This window comes from Pelophylax lessonae (assembly GCF_965119305.1).
Source record: "Pelophylax lessonae genome assembly, chromosome: 2".
In the NCBI taxonomy this organism is placed as follows: domain Eukaryota; kingdom Metazoa; phylum Chordata; class Amphibia; order Anura; family Ranidae; genus Pelophylax; species Pelophylax lessonae.
Window position 1 is genome coordinate 267,146,649 of NC_138769.1, and position 25,363 is coordinate 267,172,011.

General features: G+C 46.5%; 1 protein-coding gene across 1 annotated transcript in view; it reads left to right on the forward strand.

Moving 5' to 3' along the window:
* The window catches only part of PIK3C2B (phosphatidylinositol-4-phosphate 3-kinase catalytic subunit type 2 beta), an 858,553-nt gene that overhangs the window by 164,493 nt on the left and 668,697 nt on the right, over positions 1-25,363 (forward strand). Inside the window, exon 5 of the mRNA XM_082244643.1 lies at positions 10,243-10,363. Coding sequence (XP_082100769.1) covers positions 10,243-10,363 — 121 coding nt within the window. The remainder of the gene's footprint in view (positions 1-10,242; positions 10,364-25,363) is intronic.

Sequence of the window (25,363 nt, forward strand, 5' to 3'; positions counted from 1 at the left end):
AGGGTAAACAGAAAAACCCAAAGCACAATCTAAACATAATTAAAAAAAAAATTCTGATGAAAAAGTTGGGGTACCTTTTGTAACGACATATACCCAGCAATATAGGGACCTTAAGCAGATTTTTTCTAGGCACTGGAAAATGCTTTTGAATGATAGGGTTTTGGTCCCAGTGGTAGGTGATCAACCCACTGTAGTTTATCGTGGAGTCCCTCCTCTGAGACTTAAAGTGGCCCCCAATGTGGTTGATCGACCACTTAAGTATTCCTTTTTTCCCCAGATTAAGGGTTTTTTTCCATGTCGAAAATGTGTGGTCTGTAGGGCCAATGCTATCAAGGACAGAAAGATTGTTTTTTTTTTTCGGTCTAATGTCACACAGAAGGTCTATACCATCCTGTCCTTTATTACCTGCTCCACCAAAAATGTGGTGTATCTTTTGGAATGCCCTTGTGGCTTCCAATATGTTGGGAGGACGATTAGAACTATGCAGATAAGAGTTAATGAGCATCTGGGGAACATCAGGCAAGAGTTACCGACATTTAGCGTCTCCTGGCATTATTTGGAATGTCATGGGAAAAAAGCCACGAGAACTTCAATTATCGACATTGATAAATATACAGCCCATTGGAGGAGTAGTAACGTGAGGCGTGAAATTTCCAGGAAAGAAACACGCTGGATTTTCGACATGAAGTGTTATACGCCATATGGCCTGAATGTTGACTGGGATGTCAACTGCTTTATTAGCAACAGTTGACCCCAGCTACACATGATTGTTTATTGCCTGACAACCCCTACTTTTTTCCTTTATGTATTGATAAGGTTTGGCACCTTTTTAAAATTTATAGTCTACATTTTTAGAAGGGAGATATTTAATTTTTAATATTTGACCCTATTAGGGATTTTAATTTATTTATTCAGTATTATGAGTGGATAATGGATATCTCATATTTATTACCATTGTCTTATTATTATGATTTTATCTCTTTCATATTAGCAATATGATTATAATTATGGCAACATTTTTTATTTTTAATCGTATATTGCAATGTATGTGTTTCTCATTGTGGGTTTTTTTTTCCGTTTCCCCATAGTGTTTTAATTTTGTTTTAATTATGTTTAGATTGTGCTTTGGGTTTTTCTGTTTACCCTGTGCCTGTGTGACCACGGCTGTTTCTGTTTTATTCAGACTATGGCGTGGTTGCTTATGATTCCATCATTCTGGGGTCCTTTGGTGCCATTGGATGCCTCAGGGAGGAGTCTAAATGCCGGTGAGAAGGTTTGTCCAATTGGAGCGCAATCTCTAATTGGCTACCATAGTGAGGGGAGATTACTTCCGGGGCCTCTGGAATGAGCGGCGGTGGAACGCAAGTTCTTTCCTGGTTTGGCCGTGAACCGGAAGTGACGCATCTCCACCAATGACGACATTTCCGGCGGACGCACTTCCTGTAGCTCCGGACTTCCGGGAGTTAACCAGATGATTTCTGGTTAGTACCATTTAAATAGCGTGCAGGCATGAGCGGGCATTGCCTTTTTGAAAATGTCCTGAGTGAGACCAAACGTCAGGCACGCCCGCATGTCGACACGCTGATACAGGCTCCCTACTTTTTTCCATGCGCACTGATTTGGATGGATTTGTGAGTTGCCATTTATATGTATATTTCCGTTAAAGATTAAGTTTACTATGCCATTGGAGTTTCCCTCTTTATTTTGAGGTATATGGTTTATCAAAGCTGTCATCTGCTGCACTGTTTTTGTCTGAGCACTGGAGACCTGCCTGTTCTAGTGATCCCACTGGATTGGTTCCCTTATCCCAGATTACCCCTTTGGATATCTTTACTACACGCTCATTTGACCCACCCTAACCGGGGGTCATGAGGTTCCGGTAAGCAGACACCCCTTCTATCCGGTGCACGCGGTGTTAATTTTTTCAGCTTTATTGATCCTATTCTTTGGGGTTGGACTCTAATCTTCAACCTTGGATTTCATTATTTGCATTTGTTGGACTTTTTTCTTCATACTGAAATTCCCAGCATTTGAGTTTATATTGGCACTGTACTTTGTATTTATATTTTTCTGATTTGTATTTGTGTACTGGCAGCCTTTGTCATTCAGCACATTTTTTGTTTATTCATTGTATCCTGGGTGTGACCAACCGCGGCCAGTTTTATCTATTTAATGTTTGTGATTAGCTGTGATTGGCCACACCTAATCACATAGGGAGGACGTCATATGACTTCCACCCAGATCTAGAGCGGTCTGGCCTGGCCATCATAAAGAGGCGCAACATCCATGGAGTATCTTCAGGCACTATCCACTTTAAGACCAGGTCTTCTTATGACCCTTTTTGTATACAAGTAAAAATCATTTTTTTACTTGAAAAGTACTAAGAACCCTCAAACATTATATATTTTTGTAGCAGAGGCCCTAGAGAATAAATTGGTGGGTTTTGATAATTTTTATGTCACACAGTATTTGCGCAGCAGTTTTTTTAACGCAGTTTTACACACTAACGCATCACTACACTTTAACCACTTTAATACAGGGCACTTCCCTCCCTTCCCGCCCAGGCCAATTTTCCCCTTTTAGCGCTGTTGCATTTTGAATGACAATTGCGCGGTCATGCAACACTGTACTTACACCAAATTTATATCATTTTCCCCCCACAAATAGAGCTTTCTTTTGGTGGTATTTGATCACTGGTGCGATTTTTACTTTTTGCTAAACAAATAAAAAAAGACAGAAAAGTTTGAAAAAAAAAAAATTTTTTTTGTTTAAGTTATACAATTTTGTAAATAAATACGTTTTTTCCTGCACCGATGAGCACTGATGAGACTGCACTGACAGGCACTGATGAGGAGGCAATGATGGGGTGGCACTGATGGGGTGGCACTGATGGGGTGGCACTGATGGGGTGGCACTGATGGGGTGGCACTGATAGGCGGCACTGATAGACGGCACTGATAGGCGGCACTGATAGGCACTGATATGTGGCACTGATAGGTAGCACTGATATGCAGCATTGGTGGGCACTGATAGGCGGCACTGCTGGGCACTGATAGGCGGCACTGCTGGGCACTGATAGGCGGCACTGATGGGCACTAATAGGTGGCACTGACGGGCACTAATGGGCACTGATAGGCAGCACTGGTGGGCACTGATGGGCACTGATGGGCGGCACTGATCGCCACTGACGGGCGGCACTGATGGGCACTAATGGGCACTGATAGGCGGCACTGGTGGGCAATAATGGGCACTGGTGGGTGACACTAAAGGATGGCAATGATGGGCACTTGTGGGCAGCACTGATAGGGAGGACACTGGTGGGCATCACTGATGGGGAGGGCAATGGGGGGCTCCCTGAGCCCTGATTGCCATCCCTGGTGGCCATAGTGGGCATCCCTGGGGTCATAGTGGGCATCCCTGGGGTCATAGTGGGCATCCCTGGTGGTTCTAGTGGCATCCCCCCCCCCCCCGAGGGTCTGCACTGGTAATCAATGATCTGATTACCAGTGCCGACCCCCCCCCTGTCAGGGGAGCCGCCGATCGGCGCTCCTTTACTCGTGCCTGTCAGGCACGAACTAAGGAAAGCCGATCAACGGCTGTTCCTGTTTTACTATGTGACCAGCCGTGATTGGACACGGCTGATCACATGGTAAAGAGCCTCCGTCAGAGGCTCTTTACCGAGATCGGAGGTGCAGGTTGTCAGACTGACACCTCGCATCACCGATCGCCGCTCTGCGCGCCCCCGGGGGGTGCCCAGAGCTGTGTTATCCTGCCGCCGTCATATGACGTCCGGTCAGGATAACACAACCACATTCCCGCCGTCATTTTGTAATAGGGCGGGCGGGAAGTGGTTAATGAAAATCAGTGCACACACACAGGACAATAATATACCCACATTTTTGGTCAAATATAAAATATGGTGTTGTGCCGGGTAAATAGATACCAGACATATCACGCTTTAAAATTGTGCACGCTTGTGAAATTGCGCCAAACTATTTATTTATTTTTAACTCCATAGGTGACATTTTATAAGTCTTTATTTGTTACCAGTTTAGAGTTACACAGAAGGTCTCATGCTAGAATTTTTGCTCTAGCTCTGACGTTTGTGGCAATACTTTACATGTTATGTGTGGTGCGATCACCATTTACCGATGCGTACGGGACCAACATGTGCGTTTGCCTTTGGACAGGGGGATGGGAGCGCTTTAAATTTTTTATTTATTGGTTGGACACTATGACATGTTTTAGTGCACATGTACACTATGACAGATGTTGATCGTCCACTGGCGGACACTGACAGATGTTGACAATGCAATGGAACACTATTGAAGATGTTTTTGTGCACTGATACAGATATTTATGGAACACTGGTACAAATATTTTGTGCACTGGTACAGATGTTCATGGGACACTGGTACAGATGTTCATGGGACACTTGAACAGGGACAGATGGTGCTTGGTGTAATGTGTGGGGATTGCTGCAGTCTGTGTGATCTCTGTGTAACAGAGCACTAAAATCATCATTTACACAGAGAGCTGTCACAGGCTGCAGCATCCCCTCCCCAAACTCAGCAGGGAGAACTGACCCAGAGACACGTGTCTCTATTTACACGGTGTGAAGGCCATGATTGGACACAGCCATCACGTGATCGGGAGGGCCAATCACAACGCCCGTGTCTCGATCTGTGATGTGCTGTGTCTGAAGATCACAGCCATCACAGGATCACGCTTGTATGCTGCCTCCTGTTCTGAGGGACATATGGGTATTTCCATACAGAACTGTGAAGCTCCCATCTGACTGTATATGTACATTGGCCATTTGGGAAGCAGTTAAAGAGATATGAAAGGTTTGAGAGCTCCAAACCTACAAGTGTTTTGAGTTTTTACTTCTGACACAAACCATGGAGGTCTGGAGGTATTCGCAACGACACAAAGTGCACGTAGAAGTGACCCGATGGCTTTGCTGCCATCTGAATCTTTTCTACAAGAATGCCAGCACCTGCCACTAAAAAAGTCAACAAGCTCCCGCTTGCTAATGTGGCTAGCTGTTTGTTTACATGCCGGTGCTGCTGCTGCTACCTTGATAGTTAGGGTGGGCACAGCGAAAGGGTTGAAGGATAACTTAATTCTACCAGACAAATGTAATATGCTGCAGCTTACCAGTCCTTAGATAAAATGGCTGCATTTGCTTGCTTTATTTAGGCTAAGAGTATTTTCGGCAAGTGCATAAAATACCTCTCTTGCCTGAAAACCGTGTCCATGTCACTGCCTGTCAGATGAACAGGTGTTTTTTCTTTCTGTAAACTATTTATCTCCCATCCCTCATTAATAGAAATTAACAGAGGCAGACCTGTTTGATATATATTCACAGTTCCTCCATAGCATAGGGGACAGCAAGTGTTTTTCTCAGGATTACTAGGTGAAAATAATGGAAAATTAGCCTAAAATAAGAAACATTAGATATGCTTTAAAGGTTTGTAAGTCATCTCTGTACAAAATATATGGTCTGTATTCCTTACACAAGGGCACTTAGCTACTTAGTATGTAGTTCAGGAGTTTTTGGAGATTATATGTAGAGGTAAGTATTTTATTAAAGCAGAAGAAACCTCAGTATTGCCAAAGCACAGAAAGAGAAAGAAGTGGGTAAATCCATTAAGGAAGGGGATCACTTTTTTAGGTACATCATTGTTGGAAGGTAAAAATAACCTGGATCACAAAAAAAAAAAAAAACTGGGTACAACACTAAAGTTGAGGGAGGAGATCTAGATGTAGGGAGGAGATCTAGATGTAGCAATCTATTTAAACAATTACTTCAATTTGTATGTTATGTTATTTTTATACCTTCCAAGTTGGGGTTTCCCTACTTTCGTTTTTTTTTTTCTTTGTATTTTATCGGAATGTTCAATAAAAATTTTCCAAAAAAAAAATCTCCACATACTGAACAACTTGCATAAGGGTTGAGGGAGAAGCCGCATCATCACTTCAGCGCGGTCCACACTGCAGGCGGCCACACAGCTCACATGCTGAATTGATTAGTTTATGATGTAAGTGTAATCTTTTTCTTTTTAATAAAGTCCTGAAAGATAATGCACTATCAGCCTTTTCTTATTTATATTGTTACTGGGTACTGTGGAAGAGGATTTGAAAGCCTCACAGAGATCTATTTTGGTCCGTGGCTGTATAACTCTGATACATCCTCATGAGCCGCCAGTTTTGACTAAAGCCCCGTACACACACACCGATTGTTGGCCGACCGATCGGCCGCCTTTTGTCCAGTGTTGTTTTGTTGGTTGAAATGTGCTCTAGACTGCACCCGAATTTTGTCGGCCAACAACAACCAACTGCAGAAGTGATGTCATGTTCGCCGTTCTTTGTTGGCCAACAAAAATTTTATAGCCTGCACACCAGATTTTGTTCGGCCGAAAAGTCGCAGTCGGTTGTCGGAAGCATCATACTAACAAGCCGACAATCGGCCGATCGGACGTTGGCCGAATATTTACGGCCGACAATCGGTACGTGTGTAGGGGCCTTCAGAGTGTGAGTGTTCCAGAGGGAGAGAGGAATCCTTTGTTTCTTTCTCTGGCTGATTACAAGCTGTGTCTGGTAATCTGCTACCCACTCCACGTGTGAGAACACTGTGAGATGGCATGCAGCACCGGTGTAAAGTTTGGATTACCACCTCTATCCTCCAAGGACTGTATATCAATAAGACTGTTGGAATTACCTTTATATGCACTTATGTTGCTGAGCATAACCTCATGGCAGGAATCCCATTTTGAGTGTGGTTGGGACGCCTGTAATTTTTTTTTTAACGATCACTGGTTTTTCACCAAGTTCATTTTTTGGACATAGCACTGTGCACTTTACTATTGAGTTTTCAACTCGCAGATACTTAAATCATTTTTACACTTAAGCACTGTGCACTTTATGTATGCATGAAGTGATATGTTTTGTCTATCATATACACTTTGTATAATGTATATATACAATATCTATTATCAGTTTGATAAGAGAGCACGTGCACCTTTATCATTAAAGCGGAGTTCCACCCAGTGAACGTTTTTTCAATAAAAATACCCCTGGGACAGTTAGGGCTAGTGCATTCCACAATGGCTAGCCTCTGATCTGTCCCGGGTTGCACTTACCTTTTAGAAGAAATACTTACCTTGAAAATGTATTCTCCAGCGCTGCCATCTCAGGTGTGGGCAGCTTGAAGCCAGCGCTATCCTCTTCTGTGTCCTCTTCCGTCTTCTTCGGTCCCACGATGCACTGCACCGGCCCCGCCGTCACTTACAGTACCGCAGCGTCATCCCTGCACAGCTTCTGGGCATGCCAAGAAGCTGTTTTGCAAGGTATGACGGCGCCTACCAGGGTTAATTTTGGCAGCAAATTTCAATTTAGTTTTAGTCTTAGTCTTAGGACTAAAATGGCATTTTAGTTTTAGTCCTATTTTAGTCTTCTGCAAGTGTTTTAGTTTTAGTCATATTTAGTCGACTAAAACTCCAGTATATTTTAGTCGACTAAAAAGCCCTACATTTTAGTCAACTAAAACTAATTTTAGTCATCTATAATCAAATGGGTGTAGTTCAATTGTAATTTGTAATGCATTATTTAAGCATTTCTCTACAATTTCCAAACTCATTATATACTACTGCTGGTCCTGGAGTGAAAAATCTAATATGTTATTATTTATGCTTTGAGCATGCACCAGTGTTAATTTTTGGCAGCAAATTTCGATTTAGTTTTAGTTATAGTCTTTTGACTAAAATGCCATTTTAGTTTTAGTCGTATTTTAGTCTTAAGACTAAAATGCCATTTTAGTTTTAGTCGTATTTTAGTCATCTGAATTGTGTTAGTCGACGAAAACGTTTTAGTCGACGAAATTAACACTGGCTCCTACACCGGAACTGACGTCGGGGCCGGTGCAGGCGCATTGATTCCTGGGAGCGATGATGTTCAGCTCCCAGGAATCATTGCATGCCAGGAAGTGACGACTCGCCGTGGCTGCCGAGGGGAGGAAGAAGGAAGTAAGGTAAGTATATTTTCTTCTAACCGAGGTAAGTAAAAAAAAAGAAATTGCGATTATCCATTTGTTTTTCAGGTGACCTGGACCGAGAAGATGGAGGTAAGTATAATTTTAGGGTAGAACTCCACTTTAACATTTGTATTATTGTTTTAGCACTTGTCACTTTATCCTGGTTTTGTGAAAACTTAGGTGTAATTGTGATATTACACCTCACTTTTACATTCGGGGTAGCGCACTAGTATACACATTTTGAGCTCTTTCACACGGGCGATCCGATCAGATCCGCCTGTCAGTTTTTTAGGCGGATCTGATCAGATCCTCCATGCAGCTCTATGGGGCAGCGGGTGTCAGCGGAGACACCTCCGCTGACACCCGCTGCCATCCGCATCCGATCCTGTCCGTGAAATCTGGATGGATGGAAACCCTATTTTTCCATCCGTTCAGTAATCGGATCGGATCTGATGAGAGCGGACAGGCGGTCCGCTCTCATCCGATCCCCCATAAAGGGGAAACGGGGGCTGAGACACCTCCCTCTCCGCTCTGCAAGTGGAGACGGAGCTGTCATCCGCCGCTTCAGCGGGGTTCGCGGATCGATCCCCGCTGAGCAACACGGATCCGCCTACGGAGGCAGACCGTGTGAAAGAGCCCTTTCTGTATGGGTTTTTTATTTTCACTTGCTCAACTGTGGGTTTAGAGTTGTGTATTCAGGGTTTGATGTTTTATCAATTAATTTTTGTCTATTGGTTGAACTCGATGGACTTGTTTTTTTGTAAAGTTTTTTTTTTTTTTAAAAGACCACCTGACTGTAAATACTGGGATGCTGTTTTGAGGACAGACTAGAGAAGAACTAAACCTTTTGGTAAATAGAGTTTTTTAGTTTTGAAGAAAACGCAATCTGCATACTAGCACCAAAGCCCCACCCTTAAGCCAGTTGTTGATGATTTTCTTTTTGTTCAGCCAATGAAAAAAGGTCCACACAAGCCAGGTGCATAGAAGAATCATCCCTGCTGGGATATTGTATTTTGACAGCGAGACTTTCCACTGTGTGAGTATACTGATCAGCTACTGCAGCTAGCTGATCAGAAAAATTTTCCAACAAGCCCGTTCGACAAAACCCAATCTAACGATTAAATAATGATCAATTTCTATGGAACAGGCATGGCTACACATCGATTAAAATTTGTTCGGTCCTTGCTGAAGCGGACCAAATTTCTATACTTGTATGGCCAGCTCAACTGTGCTACATGATAAAATAATTATAATGGCTTTTGGCTCCTTTCCTCCATTGTTTGTAGTGACCAAGACACCCTTAAATTCATAAATTTCAAAGCACAACATTGAGACATGCTTGTGACCTAAAGCTCAAAAGAACTGTAGTTATATGAAGATGGTAATGCAATAAAGAATAAGAAAATACCCAACAAAATAGCTTAAAGTTTGCCTATTTAAGTTTTAAAAAGTCAGCAACCTGACATCCGTTCTGTTGAAATGATGTGGGAATATCTAAAGCAGGCCGTTCAGAAAATTATTCACATTAGGGAATAGTTTTGTGTATTTGAATGATTTACAAAACAAAAAATCCAAACCATGGCACAGGTCTGGTCAGTAACTATAAAAAGCATTTTGATTAGCAAATAGCCAAAAAAGCAGGGTCTAGTAGTTAATGATTGTATGATTTCATTAACTTTTTCTTTAGTGGCCAATTAAACCATTTGTAGTGATAACATTGTAAAAATGTTTTTCATTATACTTTAGTTTTATTTGTATGACTTGGATCAAACACGAATCATGATTTAGCAATCATTTATGACAAAGTCTAGTAAATTCTCTGTTATTGGGAAGGAGGAAAACTATTGCAGATATGAAGTTCTGGTATCTTGAGGATCTGATAATGCTGAACCTTGCTTGCCCTTTCCTGGCCACATTTATGTTGATCAGTGAATGATGGGAATCTGGAATGTGTAGGGCAAGGTTTACCAGCAAGAGTCGAGCACTTCCTGGTCAGAGCCCAAATACAGCCCTGCATTCAGCTTTGACAGGATTTTGGGGGGGGGGGGGGGGGGGGATCTACAGGCATGTATAGGTCATTTTAGGTGCCTGCTTGTCTAATAAGAAATTATATGGTACAAGTAAAATTTTCAAAATTCTTTGATCTTAGATCTACAAAGAATGCACTGTATATTTAATTTAATCTTTTTTTTTTTTTTTTTTAATAGGCTCTTCTACTGTAGATCTGCTCATTTACCAGACTCTTAGCTACACTATGGATCATTTGGAGGATCTTTGTTTATCAGACTACGTACTTAAAATTTGTGGCTTGGAAGAGTTTTTACAGAAGTGAGTATCTTGGTGGTCCATCATGTACGTTTTACCATTACTGATATGTCTGTTGCCTCTTGCTTCAATATTTTCTTAGTCATTCTCCAGGATGAGAAGCAGGCAGTGAAATCTCTGAAGGCACAGCATCGACTCTGTCTTACAGTTCCTTTTCAGGGACTCAAACTATTGAATTTACTTCGTCATCATAGAAAAAGAGAACAGGAATAAAACGTGCATGCTAGTTGCAGCAAAATGGCAGATATTAAAGACCCATTAATACAGCGATTTATTTATCATTACATTATTACTTTTTTTTCATAAACACGCGTATTAAATGCTTCCCCGCTTCTCACATTAAACATAGGCTGAATGCCTGGAAGAATCTCCCACTCTTGTTAATTGATCAATTAAAACTGTGAAAATAAAAATTTTCCCTCTCTTCCTTTTTTTTTTCCATAGACAGGCTGCTGTCCTTTCCTATGGCAGGGTGGGAGTCCTCGCATGAAGAAGGATACTTCCTAATGGAGCCCAATCATGGCACATGCTGCAATTATTTGCAAGGCAAATCGTAACACGTGCTGCTGTCGCTCAAAAGAAGCTCCTGCTCCTTTTTGAGCGCCAAGCATTGGGCGTTGCAATTTATCCCACAACAATCGTGGCACTATTGCGGTGCGATTGGGGTGCCATTATTAAGTATTGGCATCACAAATGGGTCCTGCGTTTTGCCACTATTTGGAATCGCAGACAGAATCGTTGCGATTCCGCCTGCAATTCAAATTGCCTAGGTGTGAATGGAGCTTTACTGTTTTATGCCAGGAAATTGATTGATTGTTTTCTCATGGAAAAAACATTGGCACCAACGTTAGTGGTTTGGAAGTCCCTGGTAAAAAAGGCTATTCCCCGTATAAGTTTACATATTCTACATATTCTGATAGAGGTGCATTTTGTAAATTTGACAAGTCTGGGGTGAATGGCTTTTCTCAATATCCACCACTTCAGATTGAGATTTTTTGCCTTCCGGGGGTTATAAGGTCTACATTATTTCACACTTCTTACCATCTTTAGTGCTCTTGCGTACTGTATTTCCTTTTTATGTTTTGGGGCCTTTGGGCCTATTAGCACAACTGCCATTGTTATGCTCAGTGGATTAATTTTTGTGTAAGTTGTTTATTTCTTGATTTCTTACACCGCTGCTGCTAGTGTGGTGGGGATATGGCAGAATATATCCTTCATTACATTGTAATGCTATTGGTGGAGATAGTACCTTACTGGTCACAGGGGTTTTTTTTTTTTTTTTGTTTGCTTTATGTCTAGCTTGCTATCTGGCGGGTCACGGATTTTTTGCTTATTTAATTTGTCTGTTTTGTTACCTTGTGAAAAATTGACCAAAAAAAAAAATGCCTGAGTAAAAAAAGTACCTGCGTTTGACTTGGTGTCAGCCTCTTGTATACCTTGTGCAGCAAAGGTTGAGGCAGCACAAAGAGATGCTTACAAAGCTGCTAGTAATGTCAGAATACAAACCGGCACTGCAGGACTTTTGTCCATCTGCTCTGTATAGTGTGGAAATAGGAATTCTTTTGCTTGGTGAACATCAACTGATGGGCCATTGCTAACCACACAAGGCCCTTTTTTGTGGTTAGCCTAAGATGGCAGTGCTTCATATAAATTGGGAGATCTTTTCTGCACCTAGCTTGGCTGTTTTTTAAGGTATGTTGCTATTGTTTTATTGTAGTAGCAAGGGTTTGGTTAAAAGATTCCTAAACTTGATAGAATCGTTCAACAGTACAATTGCATTGTCTACCTTATTTTAAGCTCATAAAATGTTGAAAAGATTTGCTTTAGGTTTTCTGAATTTTGAGTAGTGAAAAGAGGGGCCCATTAGACATGAACAATGTAGCAAAATATTACAGATATTAGAATTTAGGCATCTTTCTCAATGTTGGTTGGCTGTTAAAATGTAAACCGATATCTTAAACATACAAGATGCAAACAAATTATTTGTACATCATGGGTTATAGGCCAGTACCTTCAGGTGATTGGACATTAGAAAGTTGTTGAATGCACACCAACCATGGGGCACCTCTTCTCTTACCCTACCCCACTGCATGAGTCTTCAGTTTTTGGTAGTGTCTGAAGATGATGGACCTCTTCTCCTTCACAGAGAAATCCACTTTACTAGTTAAATATTTTTCTTATTTTCTTACAATTCTTCAGTTAACCCCCACTGTACTCTAATACTTATGGAAGCAGGATATTCATATTGGTGCAACCCCTGTATATCCTTGTACAAATGACCTCGCACTGTGGGGATGACCTGAAATGCTGCTTTTGGCCCTGGATCCTGGCTGGCACGCTCACCTTGGCACTTGGTGCAACATATTGAGTTAGCCGCAGTGTGCTATATAGGTCCAGGGCCATGGTCCGTTGCTATGGAACCCAGACCCTGAAGACTCTTTTGTGGTATGCCCACTATAGTGGGGGAAGACTGGACTTTTGATATACAGTACAGTCCAGCATTATGAGTAGGTAAGACAGGTTTACCCTATATATAGATGACCATTACTGTGTAAATTGAGGCTGCATTTAGAATGTATTTGCTTCATCTGTACACTTTTAAAATTTGGCACTAAAATTTAACTTCTTACGCCTAGAGCTCTTATAAGGTACTCATGTGCTTCCTCCCACCTGTTTGCTGTGTGGACTTTTCTACAGGACTGTCTAGAACCTGTCTGCATCCAGGTTGCTGCATCCTCTCTGAAAGCCTGCTTTCCCTAATTCTTGCATTCGGCTCCGTGAGTCCCCCACAGGGGTATATCCTCATCTGTAGCTATGGCAAAAAACAGTTGAAAGGGAGCCGTGGCAAATTCATGGGTAAACATTTGTTCTGCCAAAAGCCTGCACAATACTCCACTTCAGAGTGACAATGCTCCCCTTGCAACGGAGTAGGAAGTGATTTAAAAACTTGTCTCTGCATCTGTTTCTAGTTATCTTTTAAGCACACAACAAGCAACCTACCTGAAAAAACAGCATTTCTCTTTCGCTCTTTGACGGACACCGCTTCATATCTTCATTTGACAGATGGGTTATGCTGCTGTTACTAGGAGTAGGACACTAGATGGAAAAGGGCTAATAAAGCTTTACTACGCCAATAGGGCAGTCCCAGGTGGTATACTCCCACTTCATGCTCTGGGATCTCCGTTTTTTTTCTGCCTAGTCAGGAGTAAGGACCTAGCATTTTTTCCTTCCTGGCATTTTTTTCTTTTTTTAAACAGAACTTTTTCCTTTAGTTGTTTTTTCCTCTACAATCAAGTTTTTTCCTGTGAGAACTACAATCAACTGCCAGACTGGGTGACGCACTGGATATCCTAGATCGTTACGGTCGTCCCAGTCTGGCCAACGAGCGTGTGCAGACCTCAGCTTTGCGCTATTTTGTCCGCGACATGGTCCCACTGAAGGGACTGCCTTGCGACTGGGACACCTCGCGAGGATGCACACGATCTGGTCACAGCCAGAGTCGCAGCGTTCTTCTGGCCCGCAGCACCCCTTATTCCGAGATGGGGAGGTGACCTGCCCGGAGTGACCCCTGCCAGGTTCCAATGGTATGGTGAGTAGTTCCCCCTCTCCCTCTGGGAATTTTGGGGTGAACGCGGGGCCCTTCCAGGGGTCGGTAGGTCTCCCAGGTGCCCTTCCCAAACTTGCCTTTTCCCCCCCTCACTAGCGGGGTTCCCCCTGCATGGGCTCTCCCTCCCCTACTCCCGTGGGGTGTACTGGTGACTTTAACATTTTTTTTTTGTGGAAAATGTCACCTCCGTGAGGTGAGCTGTTACTGTTAGGTGGGGTGAAAAAATGTAGTCACATCTGGGTCGCTGAGCGGCCGGATGTCTACTTTGGGGTTGTTGTGTGCTGAGGTGGGTCCCTACAAGGCCCCCTGGCTGTGTAACTGCTTCATGTAATTTGCGCGCCCACAGGTGGCACTGCCATTTTCTTGTGGCCACGTGCAGCCATTAGGCGGACGTTTTTCCCAAAGTTCTGTTAGGCGGCCATGTTTTGTTGTTTTTTTTTTTCCTATATAGTAGATACAGCAGCAATTATCCTGTAGCCGCATAGAGCAGTGTTCGGGGGGGTGGCCTCTAGTGACAGCACGGCCGTTTCCTCTTCCATTCGGATTGGTGTGCTGCAGGCTGTTTGCGCTCATTCGCATCTCTCCCTGCTCCTACTGAGACACGTTTGGTGGTGAGTCCTTGGGCGGTATCTCCCTGCCTGTTCTTCTATTGCAGTGTTCCTGGGACCTGTAGTTTTATGGGAATCAGCGCTGCTGGGGTTATTTTCACAGCTTAATGTTAAATTTATACTGTGTTTTTTCTCACTGAGGCACCTGGGTGCCATGGAGCCTGCAGACCATGTCTAACCACCGGACCCACTCTGAGAGGGGGGGGGGGGGATCCTCTGGGTCCCACTCTGCTATGGCGACCATGATGGGAGTCCTGCAATCTTTAGTGTCTAAAGTGGGCATGGTCCTATAGAAAAGACATGGCAAAAACCGCCTTCACCTGTTTCCTCTGCCTCCTCAGATTCTGAGGCTGATTTGGCTTGCCGTGTACCCTTGTCACCCCATGGGGTCCACATCCACGCACTTCAAGTGCTCTGATTGTGAGGCTGATTCCTCTTCCACATCCTTTGCACAAAAAAAAGCGCTTGTAGGGGCATGATCGTGTCAGTGCGAGAAACTTGGAAAAATGGAGGACTCAGCGGATGCTGCGTCGGCCACTCCAGTGCAATTTGGCACTCTCAGATCATCCAGAGTGACTAAAGTGTTTCCCTTCGCTGCCTATTTTGACGAGATTGTCAGTGAGGATCCCCGAAACGCATGGCTGAGATACCTAAGGATTTTACTAGGAGGTATCCTTTTGAAGATTCCCTTTTGAAGAAACAGACAGTGCCACTGGTGGTGGACTCTCAGGTTTCCAGGCTAAATAAAGTCACGTTACTACCAGTGGAGGATGCTATGTCCTTTAAGGATCCTGCAGATAGGAAGGCTGAATTCTTTGTCCGCTATCTTTTTACAGTGGCAGGTTCAATACTGAGATCGGTGTTTGCCATAACCTTGGTCTCTCACACCTTGACAGAGTGGGAGAAGCTTTTTACGCCAGGATTTGAAAGCGGGTCAGCACCCTCACGAAATGGTGGAGCTGGCGGACCAGTTAATACAGGGGTTGCAATACATCTGTGATGCCTCCTTGGATGCAGCCCTATTAGACTGCAGGGCGTCGGTAATAGCAGTGACCTTAAGCCGCATGACATGGTTGAAATGTTTGTCTGCGGACCAGGCCTTCAAAAAGGTTTTGACGGATCTTCCCTTTGTAGGGGACTGCCTGTTCAAAGCATCCATGGAAGAGATCATAAAGGGTCTCACAGGAAGCAGGAAGGTCTCTTGAGGGTGTATTTTTTTCCTGGTGTTGAGCTCCAGTTGTTCCTGGTTGGCTATGTTTAGCTTTGTTGGGAAGTATATGTATTGCTGTGTTTTTCCCACCCCTCATGATGATACTGCTTTGGGACATCCCAAGGGTCTAAGAAGACATGGAGCTGTGTTTGTCAGTGAACGAAAGAAAAAACTGGATTTTTGTCTTAGCGTAAAATCCTTTTCTCTGAGGTTCATTGACGGACACAGCACCCGCCCCTCTGATGGGTTGAGTTATGTATTCTTCTGACACTGCTTGTTACAAACTGAAGTCCTACAGCAGGAAGTGATGATATGCCCCCTGGAACTGCCTCAGGGGCGTAGCCAAAATTGTTTTGGCCTAGTCCTACTCCTGAAGAGAGAGCAGCCCAAGGGTCTAAGGAGACATGGAGCTGTGTCTGTCAGTGAACCTCAGAGAAAAGGATTTTACGAAGACAAAAATCCATTTTCTCTTACGTCTGACAGTCGCCGCCCACTCATACAGTCTGCACGTCTGGGTATTGGCCTTCTCCACAGGAGTAAGCTAGGCAGAAGATTTTGTTAGAATATTCACAAAACCTTTATATAGACACACCTACAGGGGGCTGTCCCTCTGGTCAATACCCCCAGCTAGCCTCATTCTCAATTCAGTTTGCTGCTGCCTAGCTTAGGAGTAGGCTGGCTTTTCCCTGGCTGGGGCTGCGGTCTCAGCTTTTTTCTTCTTTTTATGTTTTCTCTCTAGAAAAGTTTTTTTTTTCTTTTAAAAAGATAGCTTTTTATTTGTTCCTGTTAGTCGGACTTCGGAAGACTACAGCGTTTGCGGAGCTGGGAATCGCACTGGTTATTCTAGAGCCTTACGGAATCCCTTCTGCCATCGAGCGTTAGCAGGTTATTGGTATGCCCAGGCCTCGCAAACAACTATGTCCCTAGACTTCAGGGTCGAGCCTGCGAAGTTGCTATCTTCGCTGGGATGTCTCAACTGCGGTACGCCCGCGTGTTGCTAGTGTCCCCTTCGGCTGACGGCACCCCCACTCAGGTGAGTACCATGATACCCCTCTGTCTCTGACCATGTCTGTGGGGGTGTGTATGTGGGCCTTCTGTTTATGGGGATGGCAGTTTGGTATGGGTTCTGTGATGTCCCCCTCATGTCTGTAGGTGCGGTCCCTGTGTGTCCCTTCCCGTTCCCTCCGGGGGTGCTGTGGTGGTTCCACCGCTGTATGGGGGGTTGGGGGGGGTCTCCTATGTCCCTGAGGTGCTTGTGTAACTATTTGGGGAACAGTACATGGTGTGTGGGGGCCGCTTTTGGCGCAAAACCGCACGACCGCCATTTTAGGTGTGGGCAGGCTGTTTGGCCTTATAGGGAGGGCAGCAGCCATTTTCTACTATGCTTTTGGTGACTATCTGGCGCCATCTTCGGTGTGGGCAAAATGTCCTTGTGTGGACAGCGGCCATTTTCCCAGAGCTTTTCCCATAGACTTGTATTGGCTACCATTTTTTTGTGGTTTAGGGCTGTTTCTGCCTCTAGGGGCATGAGGTCACTTCCTCTTTCTTCTCTTCAGATCGTTCAGCAGCGTGGGGCAAGTATAGCACACTGTGGGGGGGGGGGGGGTCTTTTACTGTATTTCCTGGCCTGCATTCCTGCTAGCATTCATTTTTTGCAGTTTCCTGTAGCACAGGACTTGCTCTCCATTTGCGGTGGGGACAGCGGGAATCGGCGATTTAAAGGGCCAGCGTCATTTAAATTGAGATTGCTATTATGGAGTCCCAGGATAGCAAATTCCCCCCAGATCTGGTAGAGGGTTCAGGTACCCCTGAATTGAATCCTCTGCTATAGTTTCACTTACTGCTATACTTGCTACTTTAGCGTCAAAAGTGGATTTGTTGATGTCTGACCGGGCTTCTAAGAAGAGGCCTATGCCCTCTCAATCTTTTGATTCAGAGCCAAATTTGGTTGCCACGGACAGCGTACCCCCTGAGGGGTCTCAGTCCTCTCAGTCGGATGTGGAGGAGGATGATTCCTCCTCAGAATCAGCACGGGACCGCGCTGTGGTGTTCGCGCTTATTAGCTCTGTTAAGGACACTTTAAATTTGGATGATGAGCCCCACCTGTCGGGTAAGCGGTCTTCCTTTGGGACCCGCAAAGCCCAAAAATCAGGTCAGGTTTTTCCTTGTCCCGAAGAGTTTCACGAGACTGGCGCCGTATAAAATATAATTTTGTGGTGCCAAAGAGATTTCAGTACCGTTATCCCTTTGCGGATCCGGTGGATTCTCGCTGGACTGTGGCTCCTAAGGTGGACCACACGGTGTCCAGGTTAAACCAGGCCACTTTAATGCCCGTGGAGGATTCTCCGGTGTTTAAAGACCCGGCGGATAGGCGGGTGGAAACACTTTCCCGGCACATCTATCTGGTAGCGGGTTCTTGCTGAAACCCGTGTTCGCTTCGGTGATGGTCTCTCAGGCTGTTGTGGAGTGGGCCAAGGTGCTTAAGCGCACTCTAATTGCTGACTCCACCTCTCCTGCTGCTCTGGAGATGGTGGATCAAATGGGCCAGGCTGTTCTGTACCTGTGTGACGTGGCCTTAGATGAGGCCCCTTTAGTCACACGACTTTCAGCAGTTGCGATTTGTCGCATCGTTTGGTTAAAAAGCTGGTCGGCCGACCAGTCTTCCAAGAAGACAGTGTCTGACATCCCTTATGCGGGGAAAAAATGAAGGTTGAAAAGGATTAAAAGAGGTGCATGGAAGCCAGCCAGCCCCCATTCTGATGTACTCACCCTCCAGTCTGCCACCAACCAAGTAGACCTGTCTTACGATATAAATAAAGAACAGGGGTTTAGTTGACACACATTTGCAAATGCATATGTAAGCTGCAGGGCCACTACACAGCACCCTGTTTTACCTGCAGTCCTAACACTTTTAAATTGAGTGTCTCCACAATGGGAGCACATGGCTGCTAATGGATGGATAGGAGGCAGGTGGGAGGGAGCAGCCCAAACCTCCCCCAACCCACCCCCATCCATGACTGGTCTAGTATCTCAAAACTCTAATAGCGATGTTATGCAATGGTACAAACTGAAAACGACCAGCTGAGAAGCATACACCTCCAACCCCTTGGCGGATGCAGTGTAAAACACAGATTGGGACTTTATGAGGCAATTGGCCTGTAAAGCACAGTGCCTCCATCCCTAATTACATAAAACATTTGGGACTTTACATGAGACAAGCAGGTAAATCGCACGGTGGGACTTTAAATGAATACCAGCCTGTAGGCAAGGCGCCTCCATCCCTGGTTACATAAAAAATGTAGGCTACGTGGGACTTTAGGTGAGACACCAGCAGGTAATGCCCCGCGTCTCCATCCCTGTATCAGAAAAAACTAAGGTTGAAAAAGATTAAAAGAGGTGCATGGAAGCCAGCCAGCCCCCAGTCTGATGTACTCACCCTCCAGTCTGCCACCAACCAAGTAGACCTGTCTCATGATATAAATAAAGAACAGTATCGTTTTTTTCTGATACAGGGATGGAGACGCTGGGCATTACCTGCTGGTGTCTCACCTAAAGTCCCACATAGTCTACATTGTTTATATCCCTTATGCGGGGAGTCGTCTTTTTGGGAACTGGTCAAGGGGCTCACTGGTGCAAGAGCACTCTGTTGCCCCAGGTGTCCAAGGGAAAATCATTTCGCGGCAAGCGGGGTCCCTCCTTTAAACCTAACCAGGGGGTCCTTTCGTGCCTTCAAGGCACAAGACAAAGGTAAGTCCTTCAAGGCCTCTAGTGGCCAGAAGAAGCCTTGGGCGGGCAAGTCAAAAGCCACCCACGCTGGCACAGCGGCTCAGTCCGCCTCGTCCTGAAGGGGCGCCCTCACCCGTTTCAGGGGTGGGGGGTCGACTGCGTTGCTTTCCTGAGCCTTGGCTGTCCAGGATTCAGGACAAGTGGGTTCAAGAACTCATTCGTTCAGGGTACAAGATCGAGTTTCGATCTCGCCCCGCAGACAGATTCTTTCCCTTAAATCGCCATTTAACCCCCGATCGTTTCCGAGATCTCCGTCGGGCGGTTCAGGATCTCCTCGCCCAAGGAGTGGTTGTCCCGGTTCCACAGCGGGACAGGTTTCGGGCTTTTACTCTAATCTGTTCACAGTGCGCACAAAGGAGGGCAAAGTGCGTCCGAATCTGGACTTAAAGTTTCTAAACCGCTTTGTGCGGGTTCAGAAGTTCCGAATGGAGTCCCTCCGGTCGGTGGTGGCATCCCTGAGTCCAGGGGATTTCATGGCTTCCATCGACCTCAAGGATGCGTATCTACACATCCCTATTTACGAGGGTCATCAGAGGTACCTCCGATTCGCAATAGCGGATTAGCACTATCAGTTCATGGTGTTGCCTTTCGGCCTCGCTTCGGCTCCAAGGGTTTTTTTACCAAAGTGTTGGCTCCTGTTCTGGCCTTGTTACGGATACAGGGGATTGCTATCCTCGGTTACCTGGACAATCTCATATTAAGGTCGAGCTCCAGTGCCACTCTGTTGCGCGATCTGTCGATCACGGTTCAGACGCTCCAGGAGTTCGGGAGGACCATCAATTTTCAGAAGTCGACTTTGTCCCCTTCTGTTCGTCTGCCTTACCTGGGGATGATTCTGGACTCTGCCCAGGCGAAGGTCTTTCTTCCGGAGGACAATCTCCGAATCCTGCAGGACGAGGTCAGGTCCCTCAGGGACAACGAGTTCTCCTCGCTTCGAACCTGCATGCGGTCCCTGGGCTTGATGGTGTCGGCTTTCGAATCGATTCCATTTGCACAGTTTCACAAGAGATCTCTTCAAGCGGAGATTCTGGTCAGGTGGGACAGACGTCCTCAGTCTTTGGAAAGGAGGATTTCCTTGAGCCCCCAAGTGAGATCGGATTTCCTGTGGTGGCTCCAGTCTCCAGGTCTGACGGAAGGCAAGTCCTTTCGCCCGTTGCTGTGGACTGTGGTCACCACGGACGCCAGCCTGTTGGGCTGGGGTGGAGTTCTGGGCAAGTTATGTGCCCAGGGCACCTGGCCGGTGGGGGAATCCTCCCTGCCGATAAATGTCTTGGAACTGCGGGCAAACAGGCTTTGTTTGCTCCGTTGGTCGGATCAACTTCAGGGCTGTCCAGTGCGTGTCCAGACGGACAACGCAACTGCGGTGGCTTACATCAATCACCAAGGGGGCACCAGGAGTGCCCGGGCGGCCAAGGAAGTGGCCGAGATTCTGTCCTGGGCCGAGACGCAAGTCTCGGCGATTTTGGCAGTTCACATTCCAGGTGTGGAGAACTAGCAGGCGGACTATCTGCTTCGCCAGACTCTGGACCAAGGGGAATGGTCCCTCCATTCAAATGCTGTGTGCGCGGTGGGGATCCCCGGACGGGGATCTGTTCGCGCCTCGTTTCAACTACAAGGTGGGAAGGTTCGTGGCACGAACGCGCGACCCTCTGGTGGACGCCTCGGACGCGTTGGTGGTGCCTTGGCATCAGTATCGGCTGATTTATGCCTTTCCCCCGATTCAGTTGTTGTCCAGATTCCTTTGCAGGTTGGTCTCGGAACCGAGGTTGGTGATTCTGGTGGCCCCAGACTGGCCACGTCGGTCTTGGTATGCGGACATCATGGAACTGGTCGTCGAGCCTCCCTGGCGGCTCTGGTGGCAATTGAAATGGCAAGTGACAAGCTGCATCTGGTGGCAGGAGACGTGGCAGGCGACATGGCAAGTGAAAAGTTGAATCTGGTGGCAGGCGACGTGGCAAGTGACCAGCTGCATCTGTTGGTAGGCGACGGTGGCAAGTGACACGCATCTTGTGGCAAGCGATGATGGCAAGTGACACAGTACATCTGGTGGCAGGCAACGTGGCAGGCGACATGGCAAGTGACAGGCTGCATCTGGTGGTAGGCTACATGGAAAGTGAAAAGTTGAATCTGGTGGCAGGCGACGTGACAAGTGACCAGCAGCATCTGTTGGTAGGCGATGTTGGCAAGTGACCTGCATCTTGTGGCAAGCGATGATGGCAACTGACACAGTACATATGGTGGCAGGCAACGTGGCAATTTGCGAGCTGCATCTGGTGGCAGGCGACATGGCAAGTGACAGGCTGCATCTGGTGGCCTGCAACGTGGCAAAGGACAAGCTGCATCTGGTGGCAGGAACCATGGAAAGTGACAAGCTGCATCTGGTGGCAGGCAACAAGCTGCATCTGGTGGCAAGTGACCAGCTGCATCTGTTGTCAGGTGACAGTGGCATGTGACACACTCAGGGCTCCCACTGATTCTGCAGTATGGTGAGTTGAACTATTTCATTATATTTTACAATGTTATATTAGAAATAATGCACTTCAATAACCCTGACATCAACCATGGTGTCGTGACAATTGAGGCACTAACACCAGCCGTTGCCCTGACAAATCGGTCGTGGAAACCAACTCCATTACCAAAAAAAATGCCCTCTCCCTGGTCCCAAAATTTTCTCCCACAGAACCGGTCCCCATTGCCAAAAAGGTTGGGGACCGCTGCTTTAGAACATGTGATGACACAATTTCCGGAATAGCTCTCCTCTCCATTCACATGCACAGTATCTTGTGGCGAAATCTTGGACAGCTTAAGGTGCTGCAAAGAGCGCCTCACATGTAAGCCCTTGCAAGGCAGACATCTTTTTGGGGAGATACTTGCATGATTCATCAAAGATATCACAGGAGGGAAAATGTTTAATTTCACAAGGATAGATTTCAACCCCCCCCCCCCCTCTTCAGGAGCCTGCACCAGAGCCTATCGAGGGTATTCATCTGTTTCTGGAATTGCCTCCACAAATAACATTCAAATTTCAACATTTTGCATGAACATCTGAGAGTTCAGTTATTACCTCCTAGCTGCCCTGGAGATAGTTGGCAATTTCGGCACATTTTTGGGCATTCAAATTGTCTGGTCCAATTCTGTCCTTTTCCCTTTGGATGATCAGGCACCTGTCCATGCCAGCCCCTCTCCCTTGCGATGGCTGACTGAGTTTGGATACTTAGGGGTGCAGGTAACTGGGATGTTTCTCAATATTATGCACTCAATCTTCTCCCCCTGCTTTTCCTCCTGAAAGAACTGTGCTCATCGTGGTCTGGACTTCTATTAAATCTCCTCGGGCGTATTAATATAACTAAAATGATGCTTCTGCCTAATTTGAACAATTTATTTCGAAACTGGCCAGTATGGATTCCAGCCTCCTTTTTTCCTTTATGGTATCTTTGGTCCTGGCAAATTTTTTTTAGATAGAAATTTTTTTTTAGATCGAATTTTTTCTCCTGTTTTATTTTTCCTGTGAGATCTACACTGATGGACTGGGCGACAGGCTGGATAATCTAGATCCAGTGGTCATCCCAGTCTGGCCAGCAAGCGAGCGCAGACCTCAACTCCACGCTAGGTCGGCCCCGAAAGACCCACTGGACGGGGGCTGGCCTGCGAGTTAAACGCCTTGCAATGTCATATATGACCAGGTCTCAGCCTGAGTCGCAGCGTTCCTCCTGGCTGACAGCCCCCCCATTTCGATTGCGAGGGATTCTGTCTGGAGCGGTGTGCGCCTGGTTCCTGGTATGGTGAGTAGCTCTCTCCCCTCTCCCTCTAGAGGGTTTTGTGGTGAACACGGGCCCCTCCATGGGATGGTCGGACCCCTGGGTTCCCCTCCTTCCCATCAGGCACCCTCTTTTCATCTGTCCCCCATTCTACCCCCCTCCACCTATGCTGGGGCTGTGTGAGTGGTCTGGTCCACCTCCTGGTGTGGGGGCAAGGCGCTGTGTCGGGGGGGTTGCTGCTGGCGACTGGACGATCCGCTTTGTGGGGGGGGGGATTGTTCCAGTGGGAGCTCCTGCAAGAGCGCCCTGTCCTGCCTTGGTCTATCCTTGAGGCCTAGGGATCCCTCTTGGGAGCCTCATGGTGCCGCCATTTTGCTGTAGCCTGTGTGTTTCTATGCAAGGCGGCCATGTCTGTGTAGTCCGGTGACCATTTTGCAGTGGTTTGCCATTGAAACTAGTGGCGGTCATGATAGTGGAGCCCTGTGGGCGACTATTTCAGTGGTGGGTGCCCCTCCTTAACCCCTGGTGCTGACTCGTGGCTCTTTTTACTTCCTGGTCGCCGTACCTGCAGTGCAGACTATCCTAGTGGCTGCAGGTGCCTGTTTCTGCTGGGTGGTGAGTCTGGTGGGTTTCTCTCCCTCTCTAAGGATCGCTTATTTACTTGTGCCTGGTGACAGGGTGGTGCTGCCAGCGCAGTGGGGGCTGTCCCTGTGCAGTGTTTTAAACTTTTTGTGGGGTCCCCTTGGTGACTCATGGAGTCTTTGGAGCACATCTTCCCCTCTCTGAGGCTGCGGAGCCCTTTCGGGTCCCAACCATCCATTGATGTACTGAGGGAGGTCCTGGAGTCCTTTGTGTCCCGGGTGGAGCTGGTTTTCCGGCGACGGGCTAGCAAATAGCGCCCATTGCCTTCCCCTGCCTTATTTGTCTCATCAGATCCTGAATCTGATTCGGCCACCGCAGACATGGGTCACCCTGCTGTGTCTGCGACCACGCGCCCGAAATCCTCAGATAGTGAGGATGTTTACTCCACATCTGCAACCACGCACGAAAGGCGCTGTTGGATGCACTGATTGTATTTGTGCGTTCGATCTTGAAGATGGAGGACGCAGCTGCGACAGAGGCGCATGTTCCCTTTGGCACTCACAAGCTATCCAGAGCGGCAAAGATGTTTCCATTCCCCGCCTATTTTGACAGAATTTTCGCTAACAGTGGGGACCACCAAAGCGTTCCCTTAGGGTTCCTAAGCAATTTACTAGGCGTTACCCCCTATGAGGAGTCCCTTATTAAGAAGTAGACTGTTCCACCAGTTTTGCCCCCCTGGGTTTGAGATTGAACACGGTAACCATGATTCTGGTTGAAGAGTCCCTGGCCTTTAAGGATCCAGCTGACAGGAAGACGGAGACTGTGGCCCACAATTTGTACACTCTGGCTGGTTCGGTACCGAGGCCGGTATTTACCATTGCCCTGGTTTCGCAAACTGACCGAATAGGCTAAGCTCCTACACTGTGACCTAGAGGGAGAACGGCTCCCACCTGCCTGTGCTGAGCTGGTGGACCCAGCTGGTCCAGGGACTGCAGTTTACCCGTGATGCCTCTTTTGATGCTGCTCCTCTAGTGGCTCAGGTCTCTGTTACGGCAGTAGTCCTTCGGCGTGTCTTTTAGTTTAAATGTTGGTCTGCAGACCAGACTTCTAAAAAGGCCTTGACTGATCTCCCCTTTCAAGGGGATCGCCTGTTTGGGGCTACCCTGGATGACATCATTAAAGGTCTCGCAGGAGGGAAGAGTACTTTTCTTCCACAGGCTACTAAGGGCAAGGAGCCTTGTCGTAGAGGTAGGCCCTCCTTCTTCTCGGCTCATAAGAAGTATTTTCGTCCCTCAGGGTTGACTGAAAAGTGCTCAAAGCCTTTTAGGGCCTCTTCTGGAGGATCCAAATGAACCTGGTCTGGCAAGCCCAGAGCGGGCTTCTCCAGACCAGCTGACAAGGCTCCTTCAGCACAAAGGTGCGTCCTCAACCATATCGGGGGTGTGGGAACGT